This window comes from Sapajus apella, unplaced genomic scaffold, assembly GCF_009761245.1.
Source record: "Sapajus apella isolate SASKATOON/1434 unplaced genomic scaffold, GSC_monkey_1.0 scaffold26, whole genome shotgun sequence".
In the NCBI taxonomy this organism is placed as follows: Eukaryota; Metazoa; Chordata; class Mammalia; order Primates; family Cebidae; genus Sapajus; species Sapajus apella.
The window spans coordinates 760,146-780,128 of NW_022436966.1; the positions used below are offsets into that span (position 1 = coordinate 760,146).

Below are 19,983 nucleotides of genomic sequence, written 5' to 3' on the forward strand. Positions count from 1 at the left end.
TCATTAAGAGAGAGGCTTTTATTATTCCCATAGGGAAGGGAGACACAGGGGATCACTAAACTACAGTGGTGCCTGGAAAATAAATTAAAACAGAAACGCATCAAAACAAAAGGGAACTCGGAGACACAGAGAGCAGCTGGGAGGCTGCGGTGGCAGGTGGCCCGCCCAGGCAGGCAGGCTCTCCGAGGAGAAGGCCAAGTGGTCCCAGGCCTCAGCCAGCCCATTGCTTGTCCCTCTTGTCAATGGCGGCCCCGGGCTTCGAGCCCTGTGGGGCTGTGACTCCAGGCTTCCCTGAAGCCTGGCCAGGGAGTGGCCAGAGTCCAGCTTGGGCCCATGCAGGGGCCTGGCCAGCAGCAAGCAGCACTCTGCCCTCGTGGGTTTGTGGTTGCCCACCCTAGTCATTGGAGGTGACATCGATGTCCTCCCCATTGGCCTGCTTCGTGGCGATGCGCCACCGGTTGATGTGATGGGAGCCCTTCTTCTTCTGCTCGGACTCAGGCCCTTCCTCCTCCAGCTTCTGCCGTTTGTACTTTGTCCTCCGATTCTGGAACCACACCTTCACCTGGGCCAGGGAGGGAGGGGCACAGATGAGAAACTCAGGAGGCCCCCAGAGCAGCCACGGGGGCCTCAACACTCAGGCCGAGCTGAGAGCCTGATGGGAAGACAGAGGCTACACGGGGTCAGGGCCCCCAGGCCAGGGTCCCCTCTGACCAGCTGCCCCTGTGGGTCTGACATTCACAGAAGGGGATGGCGGGGCAGGAAGAGGTCACAGTGGGCCAGAAAGAAGGGTGGTTTTCCTGCTCCTCTCACACAAAGGGTCACAGAGCCACTGTGCACCGTAGCTCCGCTAGCCCCTGCAAAGCAAAGCCATGGTGGGGGTGCCCAGGCTCCGGAAGCCGGCAGACCTGGGGCTATACAGTTTCTAGAGGAGAGCTCATAATGAATCCTTCACGAGGTGGATGTGAACAGTAAATGAGAGAGCCTCGTGGGTTCCCATGAGCTCCCACATGGCCCAAAGTGGACACCACCCCACGGCCCAGCCCCATGCTCTTTTCCATACACAGAGGCAGAGTGGGCATGGCGTCATAACCAGGAGGTGGTGTCACTACCAAAAGCAGTGCCTGGACAGCCAGGCTACCCCTGGGGGCACAGAACCTGCTACTAGAGACTCCAGCCTCACACACTGTGTGGTCTCCTTCAGGGGAGACTTTCTTAGCAACCTCATGTGGCTCTCCCCTGCCCCTCATCAAAGGCAGAGCTGTAGAGGCTGGAGCTGGGCAGGTTGGGGGGGGGCCTTGTCCCTCAAGTGTCAGCTCCTCAGGGTAGTCCGAAACCCACCAGTGAGAACGCATTCTCCTTGGGCAGACAAGGACAGGGAGGAGGCGGGTCTGAGGGAGGTGTCCCGCCCTTCACGGACAGCTCTAGACCTTCTGTCCCCACAGCACTGGCTCCTGCAGCCCATCCAGATGTGGGACCGGGTCACACAAGAAATAGTCAGGAGAAGCCCAGGGGACAGAAGCAAGCTCCACTTTGAACCCAGGGAGCCCCCTATTCTGTGCCTGGCAGTGAGAGCCCTGGCAAGGGGTGGGGTTCAAACAGAAACTGGATAACCATCCTTCATGATGGAGGAGGCATGAGGTGGAGGGCAGGTCTATGGTTCTAAGCCATCTCCTCTAGGAAGCCTCCCTAGACTTTATCCCCTTTCTTATCCCACTCTTTTCCCTCCTCCTCCAGCATCTGTTCAGTGTCCAGGACATAGCCCTGAATGTCCTCTCATGTATAATCTGGCAGGCTTGTCCTGGCTGCTGGACTAGCCTTAGTACTTGTGGGCTGTGGAGAAAGCCTTCATCTATCAACTCTATCTGACTCCATGGTTCCTTACTTGGCTTTGCAGAGTCGGGCCAGACCCAAACCATCTTCAGCGTTGGCAGGAGGATCCTGGGTGCTGATTCCCAGCTAAGTCCCTTCCCCCTCTGGGCTTCAGTCCTTCATGCCTAGGAGAAATGTTTTGGGGACCCCTGCAGCTCCAGGGTAACTTTTGGTCTCTTGCTCCAGAGGACCCCTGGGGAAGGAGGTGCAGAGGGCAGGCTACAAGGCACGGATGGTTTCCAGGAAATGACAGCACATTTAAAAGCAAGTGGGTGTGACCAACTGCAGCTGTGCAAACGGTGGTGCGTGGCAGAGCTGCGGGTGAGGAATGGTGGGGAGCCTCTTGGTTTCGGCAGCAGCAGTGATGCTGAGGGGAGATCCTTCAACCCTGGGCAGGGCTGAGGGCAGGTCTCAGAAAGACTGCCAGGTCCAGCCCCTGCTCCCAGAGAACTGGGAGAAAGCACAGGCCTTAGCCACAAGGCCAAGCCATGCATCCAGAGGCAGGCCTGGCCCCTGGGCCCTGCAGCTGGTTTCATGCCCAGGAGGTGCTGCCCCCACACCCTTCTCAGGCTGTCCTCTCTATCCCACCTACCTCAGGACTTCCCCTCACAGTCCCCTCTTGCCAGGGTCTCCACTGTGCCATCTGCCCTGGTTTGAGAGCACTGATTTTAGAGCACTGAGGTGAGGATGGGGGCAGCTGGAACTCAGTGCTGGCAGAGCAGCCAGCCAGGGGCAGGAAAGCTGGCCCAGGAAGGGGGGTGCCTGGCCTAGATGGATGGAGTAAAGGCAAGGGGATTCTTCCCGCATTTACAAGCCCATAGCCTGCACATCTCACCTAGGCTGGTAGCGGAGGACGGTGGGGGCTCTGGGCACAGACTGCCAGACTCCAAGCCCACCTATCTTTGGGCGCAGAGCCACCTGGACCCTGGGTGGTTCTCAGCACAATTTGGCAGCGGCCTGGCCCCTGCCCCCCACCCTGGAGCCTGCTGTGACTGTGTCTGCCAGTGGGCGGGTGAGCTCCCCCTGCCTCCTGCGCGTGACTCAGGGCTAGATGCAAGGCCAGGGCATCATTCCTGAGAAGCCCAACTGGGCTGGCCGAGGGTGCCCGTCAGGTGATGAGGGCAGCACCAGGGACAGAGAGCCCTTTTCTGTACCTTCTTCCCTCCACACACACTTGCAGGTGTCCTTCAGGAAGGCGACTCTGACAGTCACATTGGCCTGTAGAGGGACGGGCCCAGCATGCTGCCCTTGTCTAGCAACACTGGCTCCAAGAAGGAAAGCTTTGATGGAGGCTTCAGGCACAGGGTAGGCCAGAGGCAGCTTCCTAGGGCACCCAAGTGAAAGGAGAGTCTGAATATTTTCTCCATGAACAATACTGGGGTCAAGTAGGCATCTCTCTAGAAACAGGGACATACATCCTCTCCCTGTGCAGCCTGGCCATCTTCCAGAGAATGGCCTTCGGCTGAGTGTCCAGATGCTATTTACAAAGACTGCAATAACAGGGTGGTGCTTATGACTTCATAGCATTAATGGAAATGCCAGGATGCACAGGCCTGGCACCGTGTGATCACAACCATAGAAAAACAAAATCTACACACAGCGAAAAAAGACTAGAAGGAAATGTACCCAAAGTGTGGGTGATGTCTCTTTCTTCTTTCTACTTTTCTGAATTTCCCTTAATAGTTATTGATCAAGATAGTATTTTTTACTTGGAAAAAGAAAAGGAACAGGGCTCTGAGTGTATTAGGAGATAAGAGTGACATTTCATGACCTCTCCAACCCAGCTGGGCAACTCTGGATCCTCCAGAGCCCCTTCCCTAGAGAACACAGGCCCTGGGAAGGAGCCAGGTCATATGGCTGCCCCATCACCTGCCTGTATTCCTTAGTACCGTTTCCCAGTCTCAGTAACAGTGACCCCCACTGTGCACTAATTTATTTCTTTACATCTGTCTCCTCACCGGACTGTGAGACTGGAGAACCAAAGTGGTGTGTTAGTCCCAGTGCCCTGCCCCGAGGACATGTTCCATGTATAGTCATCTGGCTGGACAGAGGCAAAGTGACCTAGCCCTATGCTCTAGGCAAGAGGTACCTGGGCCAGACCTGGAAAACAGGAGAAAATGAATAGAAGAGGGGGAGAATTCTAATCAGCAAAGGGTTTAGGAAGTGCTCAATGATGGAGAGACAGGATCTTTTTCTTAGTTTTGTGGACACTTTTGCAAGAGGGCCAGTTCTTAATACTCCACGTGGTAAATTGGATTGGCCACTTTTAGGGGAAGTTGGAGGAGGGAGACCTACTGCTGGGCAGAAGAAGGGTTGGATTGAGTCAGGCAGAATGAAGAAGGTGAAGCTGCCATGGATGAATGAATGTATCAATTTGCTAGAGAATTGATCAATGTATGCATTAATGAATGAAGGCATGGATGTGAACAAAAGGAAAAATGAACTAACAAGCAAACTATATCTCCAGCCGATGTTTCACAACTAATCAGACTTTACTTTGGAATAATCTGTTATTTTGAATGAATGAGGTCTGGATTCCTTCTTTTTCACCATTCCTGCAAATGGAAAAGTCTGTGGCTCCAGCCCCCTGCACACTCTCAGGTGAATAACTGTCTTGTCTTCAAAGAGTTCAAATATCCCAGAATAGACAGAAGCCTGGAGACATCAATCAAGCCACCCTTCAGCCTACTCTCTTCCTTGGGGACCCATTTCCTATCATTTGATCATGTGAGCTGTTCCTACACTCAAGGTCAAGCCCAATGCCATGCTAAGTTCAACCCTCACTCCAGTAAGCTGAGGTCACCTCTAGCTCCCCACCAACAATAACCATAATCTCCCTAAGCCTCCCTGTCTCCTCCTCTTTCAGCCCAGCCTGGACCCTTCCTCTCTCTCTCAGGGAGACATCATAAGATTCTCCTCAGGACATGTCTCCAGTCCCAGCTCCTCAGAGAACCACTCTAATCTCCTTTATCTCCCCCTCATCCTCCCACACAGGACTCCTGGAACATGAGATGCAGAAGTTCTTGAAGAAAAGCCAAGACTTAGAGAAGAGATGTGGACACACCGTGAGCTAGAAACAAATGTCTCTTGATTTTTCCCTAAAATTCAGGTCACCTGGATATCCCCCTCTTATCCATCCCTCTAAGGATAGAATATTCCAGAGCAGGAAAGGACCCTCCAAATCCTCCTTTCCATGCCTCTGAGGGGGAAAAATCCATAGTCAGGTGACCATATACTCCTGCCTCCCAAGATCTCCCTGCCCTCGGGCTCCAAGATGGTGGCTGGTCTTGACAGCTCCTGCTCTATCCACCTGCCTGCCTCAAACCCTCCCCTTCTTTCCCTCCAACGTAGGATCCTAGGTATCCCCCTCAAGCCTTCCAGGCCTGAGGCCTCCTCGAGCCTTCTCAAGCATTTCTCTCCTGACACCCCCAAGCGCACAGCTGTGACTTCAAGGGGACCCTAGTCATTCATCCTGTGCATGTTTCACAAGTGTGCAAGCTTTGCACTTAGCCACATCACTCAGTGAGGAATCTTCAAAGCCACAGACCACATTTCTGTACCCTTTGCCCTCACCACTCAGCTAAACTCTAAGCCAGGCAAGGTCAAGAAACACCTGCTAGTCTGTTCAGAGGAGAAGGAGTAGATGGAAACACTGACCAGATCAGCCTGGAGCGACCAGATGCTTTCTCTCACTCCCCCTTAAACTAACTTACCCCTTCCCCTTATACACACACGAACACACACAGAAGCATACAAGCTGCACACTCCATGCCATGCGACTACTTATGGCATCTGACTTGTACCTATGCTATCATCTGACCTTTGGGCTTCAATCACATGAAGCCCGTTGGTGCCCCACACGGTGGGCAGACACATGTTGCACACACCCGTTATTCACACTCATTCAACCTGAGCCTCTGAAATGACCCAGGCCCGGGTCTGCCCAACCAGCCACCAGAACTGAAGCTTGGACTGGTACCTTCCTGGTCATCCTCCAGGGCTGCACCATAGCAGTGATGAGCAAGTCATCAGAACCTGAAGGTAGAACTAGCTCCTCTCCAGGGCTCTTCCCTCACCTCCTAGATTGAGGCACTGGCCTTCCCAGCACAAATACCCCACTCCTACTAAACACACAGTCACTCAGGGTGCCCACCTCCCAGGACCTCATGTGAAGCTTTGGGAGTGCACAGACCTCTGAGCTCTGGATTAAGAGCTCACTCACACACTGAGCTGAGTAACTAACCGTCCTGGAAGTTTTATCTACAAAGTGGTATATGTATAATCTAAATCAACAATCAGCTGAGGAAGTGCAAGGGAAAGATAGGAGGAGAGGGACAGGGAGGGGGCAGTGACAGCAGAGAGCAAGGGCAGTGACTGACAAAGTTAGTATTTGTTTGGGCAAAGAGAAATGTGCTCATTAATTCAATACATGTTTATTGAGCATCTACTCCATCCTGGGCACTGACCTGGGCCCTGTGAGAAATAGACAGGCTTGGCCTCTGCCTCCGAGAGCTAAGATGCTCAGGCCTGCTATTCGTCACAATCACCCAGATAACTGTTTTTAAACTTTTTCCTGCACCCTATCCTGGACCTCCTAAGAAAATCTCCTGGGTGAGGCCCAGGAATCTGTATTTTAAGATCTCCCTGAGAGATACATGCTGCTGGTCTACAGATTGATGTTTAGACATGGAAGATAATTAAGTAACAACAGCAAAGTTTGATGCATATCATGATAGGCAGGGGCTGTGCGGCGAGCTCTGAGAATGGGGAGAAGGAAGTATACAGAAACACAGAGAAGTAGAATGTAGAGGAGCCACAGAAACTCGGCTAGAAAAAAACCCTGGAATTTGTGTCATTCGTTCTCACAGATACAGAAACGGAGGCCCAGAGAGAAGACAAAGCCAGAGCCAATAAGATAATAGATAACCATTAGCAGACGTATGAATATGCTGTCAGTTGCTAAATAGCTCTGCAGAGATGAAGTTTGAGATGAACGGTGGACACAGAGAAGACAAAATAGATGATGAAAATAATGAACAGATGGGTAAATAGTACTTATTGTTAGGAAGAATGTATAATTAGTAGAAAAATAAGAAATATAAATTAACCAGTTTGGGGATGCAGTTTAATGACAGTAGACAGAAGTAGATGGCTAGATGTAAAACAGCTAGGGACAGATTAGAGCTTTGAGAGACAGGTATAGATATTAACAGTAGAAATGCATGGCAGGGGGCTGATGGGGGTGACTGATGCTTGACAAATAGCTGATGGCTGCAAATGACAGGTAAGCTTGCCTGGTAAGTACCAAGAGGTGGCTAGAGAAGTAGTTAATTATATATCCTGGCTCCAAATGATAAGTTATGAGGGCAACAGAAAGGTAGTGTTGATGATGGAAACCAGATAAGGCAGGAAGAATGCTGGACTAAGAGGACACCCGGGTTTGGATCTTCTTATGCTACTAATCTGACATCCTACCTTAAACAAAGGGAAGGGACTAGGGATGGTGATTAATATTATTTGAGCTCATATGAGGTACCTTTGTTAATCATTAAACAACCCATTTTCTCGGTGAGGAAACCTGAGCTCGGAGAGGTGAAGTCACTTGCCTAGGGTTACACAGTAAGTTAGCAGGTATTTCAAATTGTGTTTGCCTGCCTGGGAAGCTCTGCCCAGTCCATCTCCCATCTCAGGGTCTTCACCTGGAAGGACAGGCTGCCACAGAAGGTTCCTCAGGCTCAAACCTCTCCTCATTCTTTTTGTTGTACCATATGCAAAAAGCATTTACAGACAGAAAGATTAGCCCTGAGTTTTGATAGTTAATGAAGCTGGATACCTTATGTTATTCTGTCTGATTTTGTTTAAAATATATGTTTGAAATATCTCAATAAAAATGAAAGAAACAATCAGTCCGTTTACTAACTAGCATTGTTAGGAGCAAATATTGACAGGCAGCTAGATTCAGTTTGAAAAAGAGTTAATTAAAAATGCTCTCACTGAGCTAAAAAATTGAAAGTTTAAAAACAATGACATTATTTCAACAAGTGTTAATCCATGGGTGGTAAGATTATAAACCATTTTTGTTTTCTTACACTTCTGCAATTAAAATTTAATAAATATTACTTTTTAAATGAAGTTAATTATAAACACCATTCTTAAACTGACACCTTGTTTCAAACAATAATTTTAAAACACTGCCAGGAGGGAAAAGGGAGTGTTATTTTATTAACTTATTTTTTTAAACAGATCTTTCTTTGAAATGTTTTTAAAATTAACTCTTGTTTTGTAAGCTTTTCCCCTGTAGTTAGAACAGCCCAGCCAGCAAATCTGAAAACCCATGGGTCCTGCCTCCGACCTGTGAGCGATTTTTCGATTGTTAAGTGGGGCATCAGACAGATATGATGACAATAGATGCCAAAATGCCACCGAAGGAGGAGAGGGTGAGGTCCCCTGAAGAGAGCTTGGGATGCAGTCTGAGTCTGGGCTTCCTCACCAGGCTCCCTTCCTACTCTCGCTGCTAAAGGGAGGCTCCGGCTGCCCCCTAAGCCGGGTATCTTCTCACTGCCCGGGACGTGGGAGGGGACGGTGGTGTCTCGGGAGGGGAAAGACCAGGAGGAAAGGGGACCTCAGCCGGGAGGGAGCTGGGGGACCGTAGGGCAGACCTCTCGTAAATCTGGGAGCCCGTAGGCACGCAAGGCCCATCCAGAGACTGAAATCTGCCTTGAGGGCAGCAGCTGGGCTGAGGGTCGCTGAGCTGCACTCCAATACGTGGGACCCCGGTGGACCAAGAGCTTATGCAGTGCTACCAGGCAGCATTTATTTATGGCAAAGTCTTTACTTACAATGAACCCAAATGCACCTCCCTCTAATTTTCATCTAATTATTTAATTTTTTTCCCTTAAATTAATGATCAGTTACAAAAATACTACACAGTAATTGTTAATTTCAGTCGGTTCAAGCCTGGACACCGCTGGAGTTTATCCCCTCTCCCACTCAACAGCCTTCTCAGTGATTCAGAGCAGCCCCTGAGAACCCGGGGTCTACTTCCCACCAGGCCCAGGCCCCTCAGATGCTCCGCGAGTGCACACTGTGGGTTCTACAGCCCTGCCAGCGGGCCTGCGCCGGATCAGTGCCACCCTTGGACCCCATGCAGGGGCTGTACCCTCCCTGGCTAAGCCCCTCTGTTGATATTCTGAGGACACCTGGGCTTTCCCAGACTATCCCTGCTGGTGGGCAGCCAAGGCTCCACCGGTTTTGCCCAGGAATAGCAGCAAAGCCAGTGCGGACTGGCTCCCCGCAGGACTATGAGCGCCCCGGCACAGTGTGGGGGAAAGGGCTGCAGGAATGCCAGGGCTGGGGCCAGCTCCAGTAGCCTCGGTGCTGCCTGCGCTGCCCGCTCCCGAGGCGGCCCGCTTCCTCCAGGAAAGCTGGTCTCCCTGTGATGGTCTTTGGGAGCCGGGCTCGGGATACAGTTTGCATTTACTCTGCCTCCTGCTAGGTCCTTGGCGCTTGACAAAAGTCCTGCGGACTTTACAGGGGCACGCAGTCTCCAGGAAGGGGCTCTAAAGACGGGCTTGATCTCACTCAGCGCCGCGGGGAATGGGGGCCTTTTGGAACCCAGCAGGTGAGACTCGAGGCTGGGCTGGAGCGGGCTCAGGGACTCTCCTGCACCCGCGTACCCTCAACTCCACTCGGGCTCCGTACGCAGTGCCCGACGCCGGGCAGGCCACGAACGGAGGTGATTACCTGCGTCTCGGAGAGGCTGAGGCTGCCGGCCAGCTGCTTCCGCTCGGCGCCCACTACGTAGTGGTTCTTTTCGAAGGCGCGCTCCAGCCGCAGCAGCTGCGAAGGCGAGAAGGCCGTGCGGATCCGCTTGGGCTTGCGTGCGAAGGGGCCGTGCAGAAGCAGCCCGTCCTGGGGCACATCGCTGGCTGCTGCCCCGCCGCCGACGGCAACACACGCAGGTACAGACAGAGAGAAGGAGCGCCGTGAGCCGGGGCCAGCGGAGCCCGGTCTCCTGCCCCGCTCCCACATGCCCTGCCCTCTCCATTCCTTGGTACGCACACACACCCCATTTCTCCCTTTGCCCCTTTGCTGCCCCTTTCCTAGTCCCCTCCCCTCCCCAACACCTCCCCACACTCGAGAGCTATTCCGCGGGGGGGAGCGGGGGCTAACTCGAGGAATAACAGCGCTGCAGAGCCCTCTGTTAGGCCAAGAAATAGTCCAGACCCCGCGAGGCGCCGACTAGCCCAAATCCACAACGCCTGGGGCAGCGGAAGTGTCCAAGAAAAGTCCCTTGGCGCTCTTTCTCCGCCCTTTCCCAGAGGGGCTGCCCTGGCCTCCAGCCCCAACCGTTTGCTTTTAGTTAACTGGTCGCAAAGCACTCCCTCCAAGAAGACTAAGGGTAGAGGCAGCGCTGCGGGTCAGAAAGGTGATAAGGGGAGCAGCAGGGTGCTAGGCACACCCTTGCCAAACAGAGATTCAAGAACTAGAAGGTACCCAAGGAGCAATCCCTTCACACCTACTTGCACTATCTTGTGGTTGAATGCTCAGGCTACTGGCTCATTAAAAACTCCTGCCAACAGGCTCGCTCTGTCTTGCAAGGGGGTATAAATAGGCCAGTAGCTAGGTCAGTGGTCCAGGCAGCACCTGGAATGGAAAGTCAGGCTCCTTCTTCCCCCTTCTCCACCTCTGCCTCCCCAGGTCTTGGCTGTCCAGAGACCCAGCCTCTAGCGTAAGCCCCAAACCCCCACCCCAACACACACACTGGAAACTCCAAGTATTGCCTGGTGGGAAAAGCTTCATCCCTGCTTCATCCCTGAATAGTCCCTTGCTAAAGAAACATGTGTATAAATATCTAGATGTCATCTTTCTCTCTAATATATATAGATATAGATATATTGGTTTCTGCATGGGCGTGTGTAAATATATGTTCCAGCCTCCCTACTGTCTTTTTCTCCCATCTACTGTATAGGATTTTTAGAGTGTGACTGTCCCTTAGCAAATGTTGGCCAGCATAGGGACTCAGCTCCCACATGCAGGAGGAGGGGATAACTCTGGAGTAGATGAAGCTGGGGTAGGGGAGATGGGGTCAGGAATGATCAATGCCAAAACAAGCCTCCACCCACAGCCCCTGTGTCAATTAACCCCCCACTAGACCTTCACACAAACTCTGGCTTGGTTGCACATGCTAACAGGCCCTGAAAAAAATCACCCATGGATTCTCATGCAAGGGCACATAACAGCCTCCTGATGCACCAACAACAGAGAACCCTAGATGGAATATTTTGACAGAATTAGCTGTTGGGATTGACTGCTCCAATTAACTTCTTCAGACATGGCTACTGGTTGGATTTGATTTGACCTGTTGTTTTGCTCTAAGACAATCACCTGGATAATTCAGTTGACATCTCCCATCTCTGGAAATATGTATGTAAGTGAAGCAAAGGCACATAATTGAGATGCTGCAGGTAAAACTCTCCAGGTATCTGTCCTTGTCCCTCTTCTGGTGGAAACTGCCTGACCTTCCTTTCTCCAAGTCTCTGGGCTTTGGGTACTTAAACAGGCCAACTTTTTGCTGGTGTTTTCTGTGGAACAGAGTTGCTAGGATTGGGGGACTATTGCCTGGGAGGAGTCAGTTACCTTATCAATTTCAAGTGGTTAGATCTGTGTGGCTACAAAAATGGTGGGACCATATCATAGGGAGAAGGATGAGGGACACCCCATTTGGTTATTCAAGTGGGGGCAGATCTAGGGCCCTCGGGTCTGACTGAAGGAAGAGAAGTTTGACTTGGGGTCGTGGAACAGACAGATGGTCAGGGGAGGTGGTCTGGCAGAGAGAAATAAAGGGCAGAGAAACAAATATGGAGCCTGCTCCAGGTGGGGAATAAGGAAGATTAAAGTCGCTGGGGTGGAGCCAGTGAGGTAGGCCAAGGAAAGGTGGGTGGAAAGCAAATGCTGCTTGCTAATGTTAACAACTTGCTTCAAAAAACAACATTGTTATGAACCTGGGTGAAGTCCCAACAGTGGTTTCCTCCAGACAAATGAACCACAGAGGGACAGAGAAAACTTAGCTCATCCAAGCACTGGCAGGGTTTGGCCTCAGCTGCTGGGCTGGCCTAGGTTGGTCAGAAGTGAGGCTGCAGTGTGGAAAGCCCTGTAAGCGTGTGACTAGGATGCAGAGGTGTGAAGGGCAGTGTGGGGCTGAGGAAGCAGGTTTGCAGCCCACCCCAGTGTACGTGGCTTAGTGACTATGTTGTGATTCTGTCGTGTATGTCACCTGTGTGGTGGAGTGCTCTGTGTTTGTCTTTATAAACCCAGATTAGAGGATGAAGGCAACAAGCTTCTGCCCAACATACACGCTCCTCTGCCTCAAGTCTGGTTATTTTAGGGAGATGTTAGGTTGCTTTGGGTCTGCCTTACTGAGAAAATGGTCCCAGGTCATTGTCATGTCCAGTTGTGGTAGACAGCATGTGTCCTGAAGGGCATATTCACATGCATGTGCAAAAACATAGGGGTCCTTCTACCCCATCACAGAGAAGCAGGATACTGCAAGATTAGTCAAGATGCTAAGTGATTGACAGGTTATTTGATTCCAAAAGAATAAGGACGTTTCCCTGTTAGAAAGAGGATGTTTCGTACACCAGCCATCCTGAGAAACAGATCAATTGCTACAGGTTTATGCAAAGACAAGGGTCATGCCTTAAGTGCACAAGTACCTGTACCCCTCTGACCTGTGAGAAGGAGGCCTGAACCCCCACTACCAGGGCTTCAGTTTCCCTTGACTGGACCACAAGGGCAGAACAAACTTGGGGCTAGGATGCGGCCTGTTTGGACGCAGTAGTTCCGAGCTGTGAGAGCGCGATGTCAGTTTCAGACTAGGACAGTTAGCAAAGTGGAAAGGGACTGGCATAGCCTTCCCAGGAGCTAGGGAAATGAACACCCCTCTCCCCACTGCCTCCCTACCCCTCCGATTTTTCTACAGCTGCTCTTTTAGGGCCCCTTCAAGGGAATGGCTGGGAACTGGCAACAGAATCCCAGGAATGAGGCGGCTGGAGGTGGGAGCTAGGGTTCCGAAACACCCGGCGTCAGAACTGCAGTCTTTGATGGAGAGGCCTCCGCCGGCCTGGGGCTCAGGGCCGGACGGCTGGGCGGAGGGCCCTAGGGCTAGGAGGGGGAGAGGCAGGACAGGCAGCCGAGATAACCTCATTCCCCTTCTTCCTGCCCGCACAAAGGCGACCTTAGAAGCTCCGGCCCAGTTACGTTGCGGGTCCGGGGGAAGGGGGAGGGCTGGGTCTCTACTGCCCCATCCCGGCCTTGCTCCCAGGCCCGGAAAGTTCCTGATCTCGGGGAAACAGCACCGAAAAGCGGCCCAATCCTGGTCTTCGCCTGCCCCTCCCCTTCGGGCCTCGCGAGCAGCCCCGACCTTCGGGTTCCGGGGGGATTCCGCATTCGCTTTTCCCCTTCCACTGCCTCGGTAAGCGGAGACGCCGCTTCCCTGTGCGCCAGGACCGCGGCGCCCAAGCGCGCTGCGCACAGAGCACAGACATGTTCGTTTTCGTTCGTGTGGGGTTTCGTTTGTTGCATTAAAACGGGGCTGAAAAGAGCATCGCCGAGACCCGGTTCTCTAGAAAACGCGGCGCCGGAGGGCCCGAGACGGCTCGACTCCCAGCCCCGAGGCCTGGCTGGGACCTGAGGGCGCATAGCTGCCGGGGAGCGCAGCGGTCTGCAGCGGCGACGATGGGCCTCGAAGCCACAGCGCTTCAGGGTTCGAAAAGTCCTTCAGTACCCAACGGATTTCCGGGTCTGAAAACGCAGCCACACTTGGGTTCATATCCGCGTCCAGACTCGGTTCTTGAGAGAAAAATCCAACTGTGCAACTCGATAACGTACCCGCTAGAACTGAGGGCTCGGAGAGCGGCGGCAATTTCCAAGAGGGTTTTGCGGAGGATTTATTCGCCTCGCCCGGCTGGAGAAGCTCAGAGCCGGAGCTGGATCTCTCTCGAGGCGCCCCCCGGCCCTCGGCGCCCCGAGGCAGGCGGGAACTGCAGAGCGGAGGGCGTCGGGGACTGTATTCAAAGCCGAGGGTACGGCCCAGGAGGCCGCCTCCGGACAAGCTGAACCGCTGGAGGCCACGGGACTTAGGAGCGGCCCCGCCCTCTCCTCCCAGCCCCTGTCCCTCCACCAGCCTCCAACCTGCCAGCCCCTCGGCAGGCCGCGGTGGACTGAGGGCTCCCACACTGCCCCAACTCCAACTCGGCCCCTGGGCGCCAGGTTTCGAGACCCAGGCTGTGGATCGAGCCCACGGAGGACCACAGTAGATTGCTCAATTTTGAAAACATCCTCATTTTATCAGTAAACATTTATTTTTAAGTGGCAAAAACTCTTGCCCAAGGCAGAGGACATTGTAGGCATTTTTGTTTTTTCAGATTTGGATTTGGGCAAGTCTTTGAAATCTTCAAAGAGGAGATAAAGCTGCCCACAACAATTCTTATTCTAGTAATTACATTCTCTGGTTTTGTGGGATCTGCCAGGTCAGCATCTATTGGCCAGGTGGGGCTGAAAAAATTGCCTGACAAATTGGGACCCAGGGAAAGCAGCTTTCTGTGAAAGTCAAAGCGTCAAGAGGTAATTTTCACTTTATTATCTAAATAATTGTGCCAAACATCTAATTGACTGTAAACCTAGACTGTAGACCGTCACATTAGCTCCCGGAGCCGAAGCTCCAGCCGTGCCCCTTTCATTTGTTTCTCTAAAAGCAGGGTTACCTAGTTCTGAGCCATGGACCCTCCTCACAAGGCTGTGGTGTGGTGTACACTAATAAAACTAGAAACTAAAACGATTACTGTATAAATCAAGGCCACTCTTTAAAATAAAAAGAAATAAAAGAAAAACTCCAACAATTTTCAAGGAAGAAAACGAACTCCAACAAATGCAACTCTCTTTTCTCCAGTAAAGTCAGATAATTGAAATGTGTGTGTGTGTGTGTGTGTGTGTGTGTGTGTGTGTGTGTGTGTGTAAGAATAGGGGGGGATCCTTATTAGCAAGCCGATTTCAGGTACAAACTCCGAGGCTCGGACTGGCTACGACCTTAAAAGCCCTCTGCCCCCGCCCCTTGCCCGGGAAGACTGGCCTCAGTACTCCAGCAACCGGGTGGGCTCCCGCCCGAAGGCGGCTAGCAACGGTGGAAGCCAGTTTGCTTATAGCAAACCTTCCCCACCTTGGGTAGCAGAGGCACGTGTGACTTGGAGAAGTCGGGCCAAGGTTGCAGAGAAACATCCCAAGACAGCCGGGCCCTCCACACTGAACATTAACTCTCCCGATTCGCCCTCCCCGCTGCCCTTGCGTCCCACCGAGCTGGGGCACGAGGATGGACTTTCCCCTGCCCGGACGCGCCAGCGAAGGCTGAGGTCTGGTAGGTGGTAGTGGACATGCGAGCGAAGTGTGGTGTCAGGTCAAGCCTGGTGGAGGGAGAGCCGGGGGAGTTGTACTCTGGGGCTGAGACTGGCTCAGCCGGGAGAGAGAATTGGGCAGGCCGCGGCGAGGGCCAGCAGAGGCTCCGAGGACGCGCCTGGGCTTGCGTCCGAACTGTTATCGTTTCTAGAAAAGCCTGGAGGTCTCCACCTGGTTTCCTGGGAGAGAGACCAACGCGGCAGAGGCGCCGGTGGGTCCTGCACTGCTCTTCCCTGCCTGGGAATCTACCTCCGCGGACCCGCAGCCTTCTGGGCAGTAACTTCTGAACAGCCCCGCGCGCCCCCGAGCCTCCCCCGCATCGCCGCAGCGCAGCGCGGGCGCCGGCCGGCCGCCTAGGCGGGCACAGCGTGGGCACTCACCCTGGAAGCGGTGGCCGAAGAAGCGGTTCCGCAGGACCCAGGGGTAGAAATGGAGAGGGTCCCGGTGTTGGGCGCCGAAGAAGGAGTGCGGGGGCTGCAGCGGGGAGGCGCCCAGCTGGTGCGCCGGGTGCACGGTCAGCGCGGGGTGGTTCATGGCCTCGGGGAACACAAGCTCGGGCCCACCATAGAGCGAGCGGCCGGCGCCCGCAGCGGCCGCGGCGGGGAAGCCACTCACGAAGGCCGCCTCGGCCGCGCTGGGGTGAGGGTAGTTGAGCGCCGTGGGCCGGAGCGGTTCCTCGGAGGCGGCCGCCGCCAGGAGATGGGAGCCCGCGCCCCCGCCGCCAGTGCCCCCGCCGGTGCCGCCGTCCTTGGCCACCAAGGACTCTATGGTAAAGCCGCGCTTGGCCGCGGGCTGGAACATGGTCGCAGCCGCCGGAGCTGTGAGAGGCAGCCGGGCTCTGGGGAGCGCTCCGCGTCCTGGCGCCGCCGCCGTGCGGGGTGTGCACCCAGCCAGGCACATGCACACCCGCCCGCACCCCTCACCTCCCCCGCCCGCCCGCTCGCGCTCTGCCCCCGCGGGCGAGCCAGGCGCGGAGTGGCGAGGGGTGTGCGAGCTAGCGAGCGCGGGGTCCGGCCACAGCGCACAGCCAGGCGCGGCGGCTGCTGCGGCGGAGCGGGCAGCTACAGGCGCCCGCACAGGCGCGGGCTCCGTGCGAGGCTGTGAGCTGCCGGTAAGGCCCGAGGGCTGAGCCCGGCTCCCTCCTTTCGGAGTCCCGCCAGGACCGACCCCAGACCCCGGACTCCCCGCACTGCCCTGCCCGGCCCCGGCCGCCCAGCGCAGCGAGGCGCGAGTTAGCGGGCACCTGCCCCGCGCTCGCCCATTGGCCGCCGCTCACCTGCCCCAAGGTGGGGGGCGGGGCGGGGCGGGGCGGGGCGAGGGACGGCGGGTGGGGAGGGAGCCCGCAGTCGGAGGCAAAAGACGGACTGGAGCCTTCGCGGGGAGATCCAGGCCTCCTCCCCTCACCACTGGCATCTCCTCGCGACTCCGCCCTTTAACTGAGTCTGGTGGCCGCTGCCGCCGTCTCGACCCACGCGGGAGCAGAAGAAGGCGCCCGAAGGGCTTAGAGCTAAACTCCAACCCCCACTCCGCGGTGTGTAGCTCAGCCGAACTCTCCCATTCGTCCCGGGATGTCGTTTCAGTTCTGAGAACTTGGATCCGAGCGGAGGGTGGGTGTTTGGGGTCCAACACATGGGTTTTCCCGAAAACCAGCTCTCTGCTCCCCTAGTTTCTGGGACCTCCCACTCACCCACCATCGACCTCCTGGGCCGCGGTCTGAAGCTGCGGCCTTGTTCCTGAGGTTTCGCGCTTTCTGGATGTCACGGGGACAGCTCTGGAAAGGGGACGCTTACTCCCTTCCCGAGGGGCCAGGCAGGGCACTGTGCGGGAGAAGCCACCGAGCGGTCACACCGCAGCCCTTCAGCTGTTAGCAGGGCTGAAGCAGCTCCTGTGCCCAGCCACGGCGCCGCGACCGGCTCGGACCAGAACGGCGGGCCTCGGCGCAGGGCGATCCACCTTCCACGCCTTCTCTGCTCGTAGGTCTCAAGTGTCGGTGGGCTGGACCAGGCCAGGGCCTCGGAGACACTGTGGCTTCACCTGAAGCTGGCCAATAGCCCGAGCCCATCCCGAGAGGACACGCCGGCCGTCCGGACACGCAGCGGCAGCCTGACCTCCCTCGACCTTCACCTTCCACCCGTGACCGCGGAACAGCGGACGACTCTGCTCCGGCCAGTTTCCGTGTTGCGCACGAATTCCCCAGGGGCGAGAGGACGACTGGCCGTGAGAGCCTGGACTCCGCAAACTTTCCTACCCCGACCTTCCAGGCCGTAGGAAGGCGCCGCTGCGAGGCCTAGGAGGGCGCGGGCTGCGGTGGGGAGGCTGGGACCTGGACCTTGCCAGCGCACCGCGGAAAGGGAGCCGCAGAGAGTTCCGCTTCCTTGACGCTGCCGAGGTCCGTCCGAGCGGCCTGAGCGCTGGCCAGGCGCGCGGATCCGGGCTGGGCCTGCCGACGCCCCAAGGCTACGGGGTCCGCGCGCTGCGCAACTCTGCGGGGACTCCAGGCCGGGTCTTGGCAGCGGCCCGCCTGAGCGCCGGGAGCCGCGGTTTGCAGAGCGCTCCGGGCGCCCCGGCCGCCACAAAGCGGGTTAAAGTCTATTTTCCACTCCACTGCTCCGAAAAGCCCCCGCGCGCCGACGCCGTTCCGGCCCCCTTGGGCGAGGTGGGGAGGGGCGGCCAGGGGCGGGGAGGCGAGGCTGCCGCACCCTGCACTCCTCCGCGTCCTGGGAACCCCGGGGCCTGGCGCGGCGCAGACACCGCCGAGGCGCCTTCGTAAGGAATGATGGAATCCGTGGCGAGCGCCGGTGTCTTTTTCGCTGGCCTCTCCGAAGATTTCCGGCTTTCTGTGATGGTCTTTTCCTCTCTCCGGTTTCTGTCTCAGGCACTTTATCTTCCCCTGCTCCTGCCTCCCGGCTCCCCTCCCTTCCGACTTTTCCTCCCCTGATTTCTTCACCCTCCTCCTTTTCCCACCCTCAGTCTGGGAAAAGGGGAAGTGCCGCCGAGTGGGGGACCAGGACTCGACCAGGCCGTATCTCTGAGGGAGCGGGGGCGCGGAAGTGGGCAGAGGTACAGAAGGAGATTTTCACTCCATATGGAAGGAGACGACGACGGGATTTTGTTGGAGCAAGGTTCCCACAGGGATGCGGGTTCAGTTGGGTAAACGTTGCCTGGGCCTGTGCTCTGCGGCGACAGAGCAAGTGCTGGGGGCTGAGACAAGACAGGAGCCCAGCAAGCTGAAGGCCCCAGGGCCTTGCGCTCTTAGCTTGTGAATGAATCCCACCCGTCCTGTCGCAGACCCCCGCTTCCTTCCCTTCCCACCGCGAGGCTGGCCAGGGGCTGCGAACTTGTTTAACTGGTCAGGTGGAGCCTGGAATCTAACGTCTGCCCTAGACTCGCATCTACACTGGCTATCTCTTCATTCGTGTGGCTCTGGGTATACTTGTTCATATCTAAATCGATAGACCTTTATTATAATACCACTTTCCCTTGCGAGGCTTTCAAATGCTGACATCTCTACTCGGGAGGCTTAGGCAGGAAGATCTCTCGAGCCCAGGAGGTCGAGGCTGTAGTGAGCCGTGATCCGACCACTGCACTCCTGTCTGGGCGACACAGGGAGATCCCATCTCTAAAACAAACAACAAAAATGTTGACATCCAGCTGTCTGTCATTAACTCCACTTTACAGATGAGGAAACAGCAGAGGATCAGTAACCTGAGTCTGGTCACCGTCCGGGTTGGGCTGGGACAGCCCAGGGGTCCCAGCCTGACCTAGGTTCCACTCTCATTCCATTCCTACCAGGATGCAGCCGGAGACTTCCCTGGGGAGAGGGAGGGGGTGGCTGGAATGCGCTGGGCGATAGCAATTGTGTTTCCATCCTCCCTCATCTTTCATTCTCCCAGCGCCGCTTTCTGTCAACTTCCTCTCCTGTAATTCCCTAATTTTCTTCCATAGCTCTTCTTCTCTCTATCGCTTCCCCAGTTTCCTCTATTTTCACTCCTCTTAGGACCTCTTCTCCTGTAGTTTTCCCTGCGGCAGGTTAAGAGAAGAATATGTCACCCGCAGGGGTGTCTCTAAGCCTGCCACTGTGTTCTGGATTCAGTATCAGTGCCCCCACCCCCACCCAATCTCTTCCTGTGCCATCTCCCCTGCCCTGTTCCTCCCAAAGTCTCATACTGCTCCCTCTATCACCATCCCCTACAACTGATCTTATACACAGATACTTCCCCTCTTCACCACCGGACAGCTGCCCATCTTAACCAATACCTGTTTCTCCCACCAACTTCTGTTCCCTGCCCTTCCTTTCCTCCCACCCAAGCAGCTGAGCTCTGCCAGAGACTGGAGGCTCCTCACGCTGGAGTACCCTACACACCACCTATCTTCAGGCTGCTTACCTTTCACTTTGCCCCATCCAATCTCCCACCCGCTTCCTGGAGTTCCCATCTCCAGCAACCCAGAGCCTCACTCTCTGGAGAACAGCCCAATGCCTCCTAGGCTGATACAGCCTGGCCTACCTGTTGTGGCTCTGGCCCCACATTAACGTTTTCTCTCCCTCCCTGCCTCCCTCTATCTCTGGAATAAGCTGGCCACAAATCCAGACTCTCTTGTTTATTAGTGGTGAGCCCCGGGCCAATTGTTTTACCTCAGCTTGCATATCTATGAAATGGCAAGCGT

General features: G+C 55.2%; 1 protein-coding gene across 2 annotated transcripts; it reads right to left on the reverse strand.

Annotated features, from left to right (window-relative positions):
* EMX1 (empty spiracles homeobox 1) lies at positions 1–16,591 on the reverse strand. 2 transcript variants are annotated; one of them, XM_032291745.1, is made up of 3 exons: positions 15,699–16,591; positions 9,613–9,797; positions 1–562 (listed from the first exon to the last, which is right to left on the reverse strand). In XM_032291745.1, the coding sequence occupies exons 1-3, from the start codon at positions 16,216–16,218 to the stop codon at positions 395–397; spliced, it is 873 nt and encodes a 290-aa protein (XP_032147636.1). In that variant the 5' UTR covers positions 16,219–16,591; the 3' UTR covers positions 1–394. The 2 variants fall into 2 exon arrangements, with proteins under 2 accessions (XP_032147636.1, XP_032147635.1); XM_032291744.1 differs by having other exon boundaries at positions 9,613–9,800.
* Positions 16,592–19,983: the final 3,392 nt, after the last annotated feature.

Excerpts from the sequence above, each read along its gene's own strand:
- EMX1 (XM_032291744.1), bottom strand. The coding sequence starts at position 16,218 with ATGTGCCTGGCTGGGTGCACACCCCGCACGGCGGCGGCGCCAGGACGC. Across the intron at positions 9,801-15,698 it reads CTTCGGCCACCGCTTCCAGG|CAGCCAGCGATGTGCCCCAG; the intron begins GTGAGTGCCCAC and ends GCGGCGGGGCAG. Across the intron at positions 563-9,612 it reads TCAGCCTCTCCGAGACGCAG|GTGAAGGTGTGGTTCCAGAA; the intron begins GTAATCACCTCC and ends TCCCTGGCCCAG.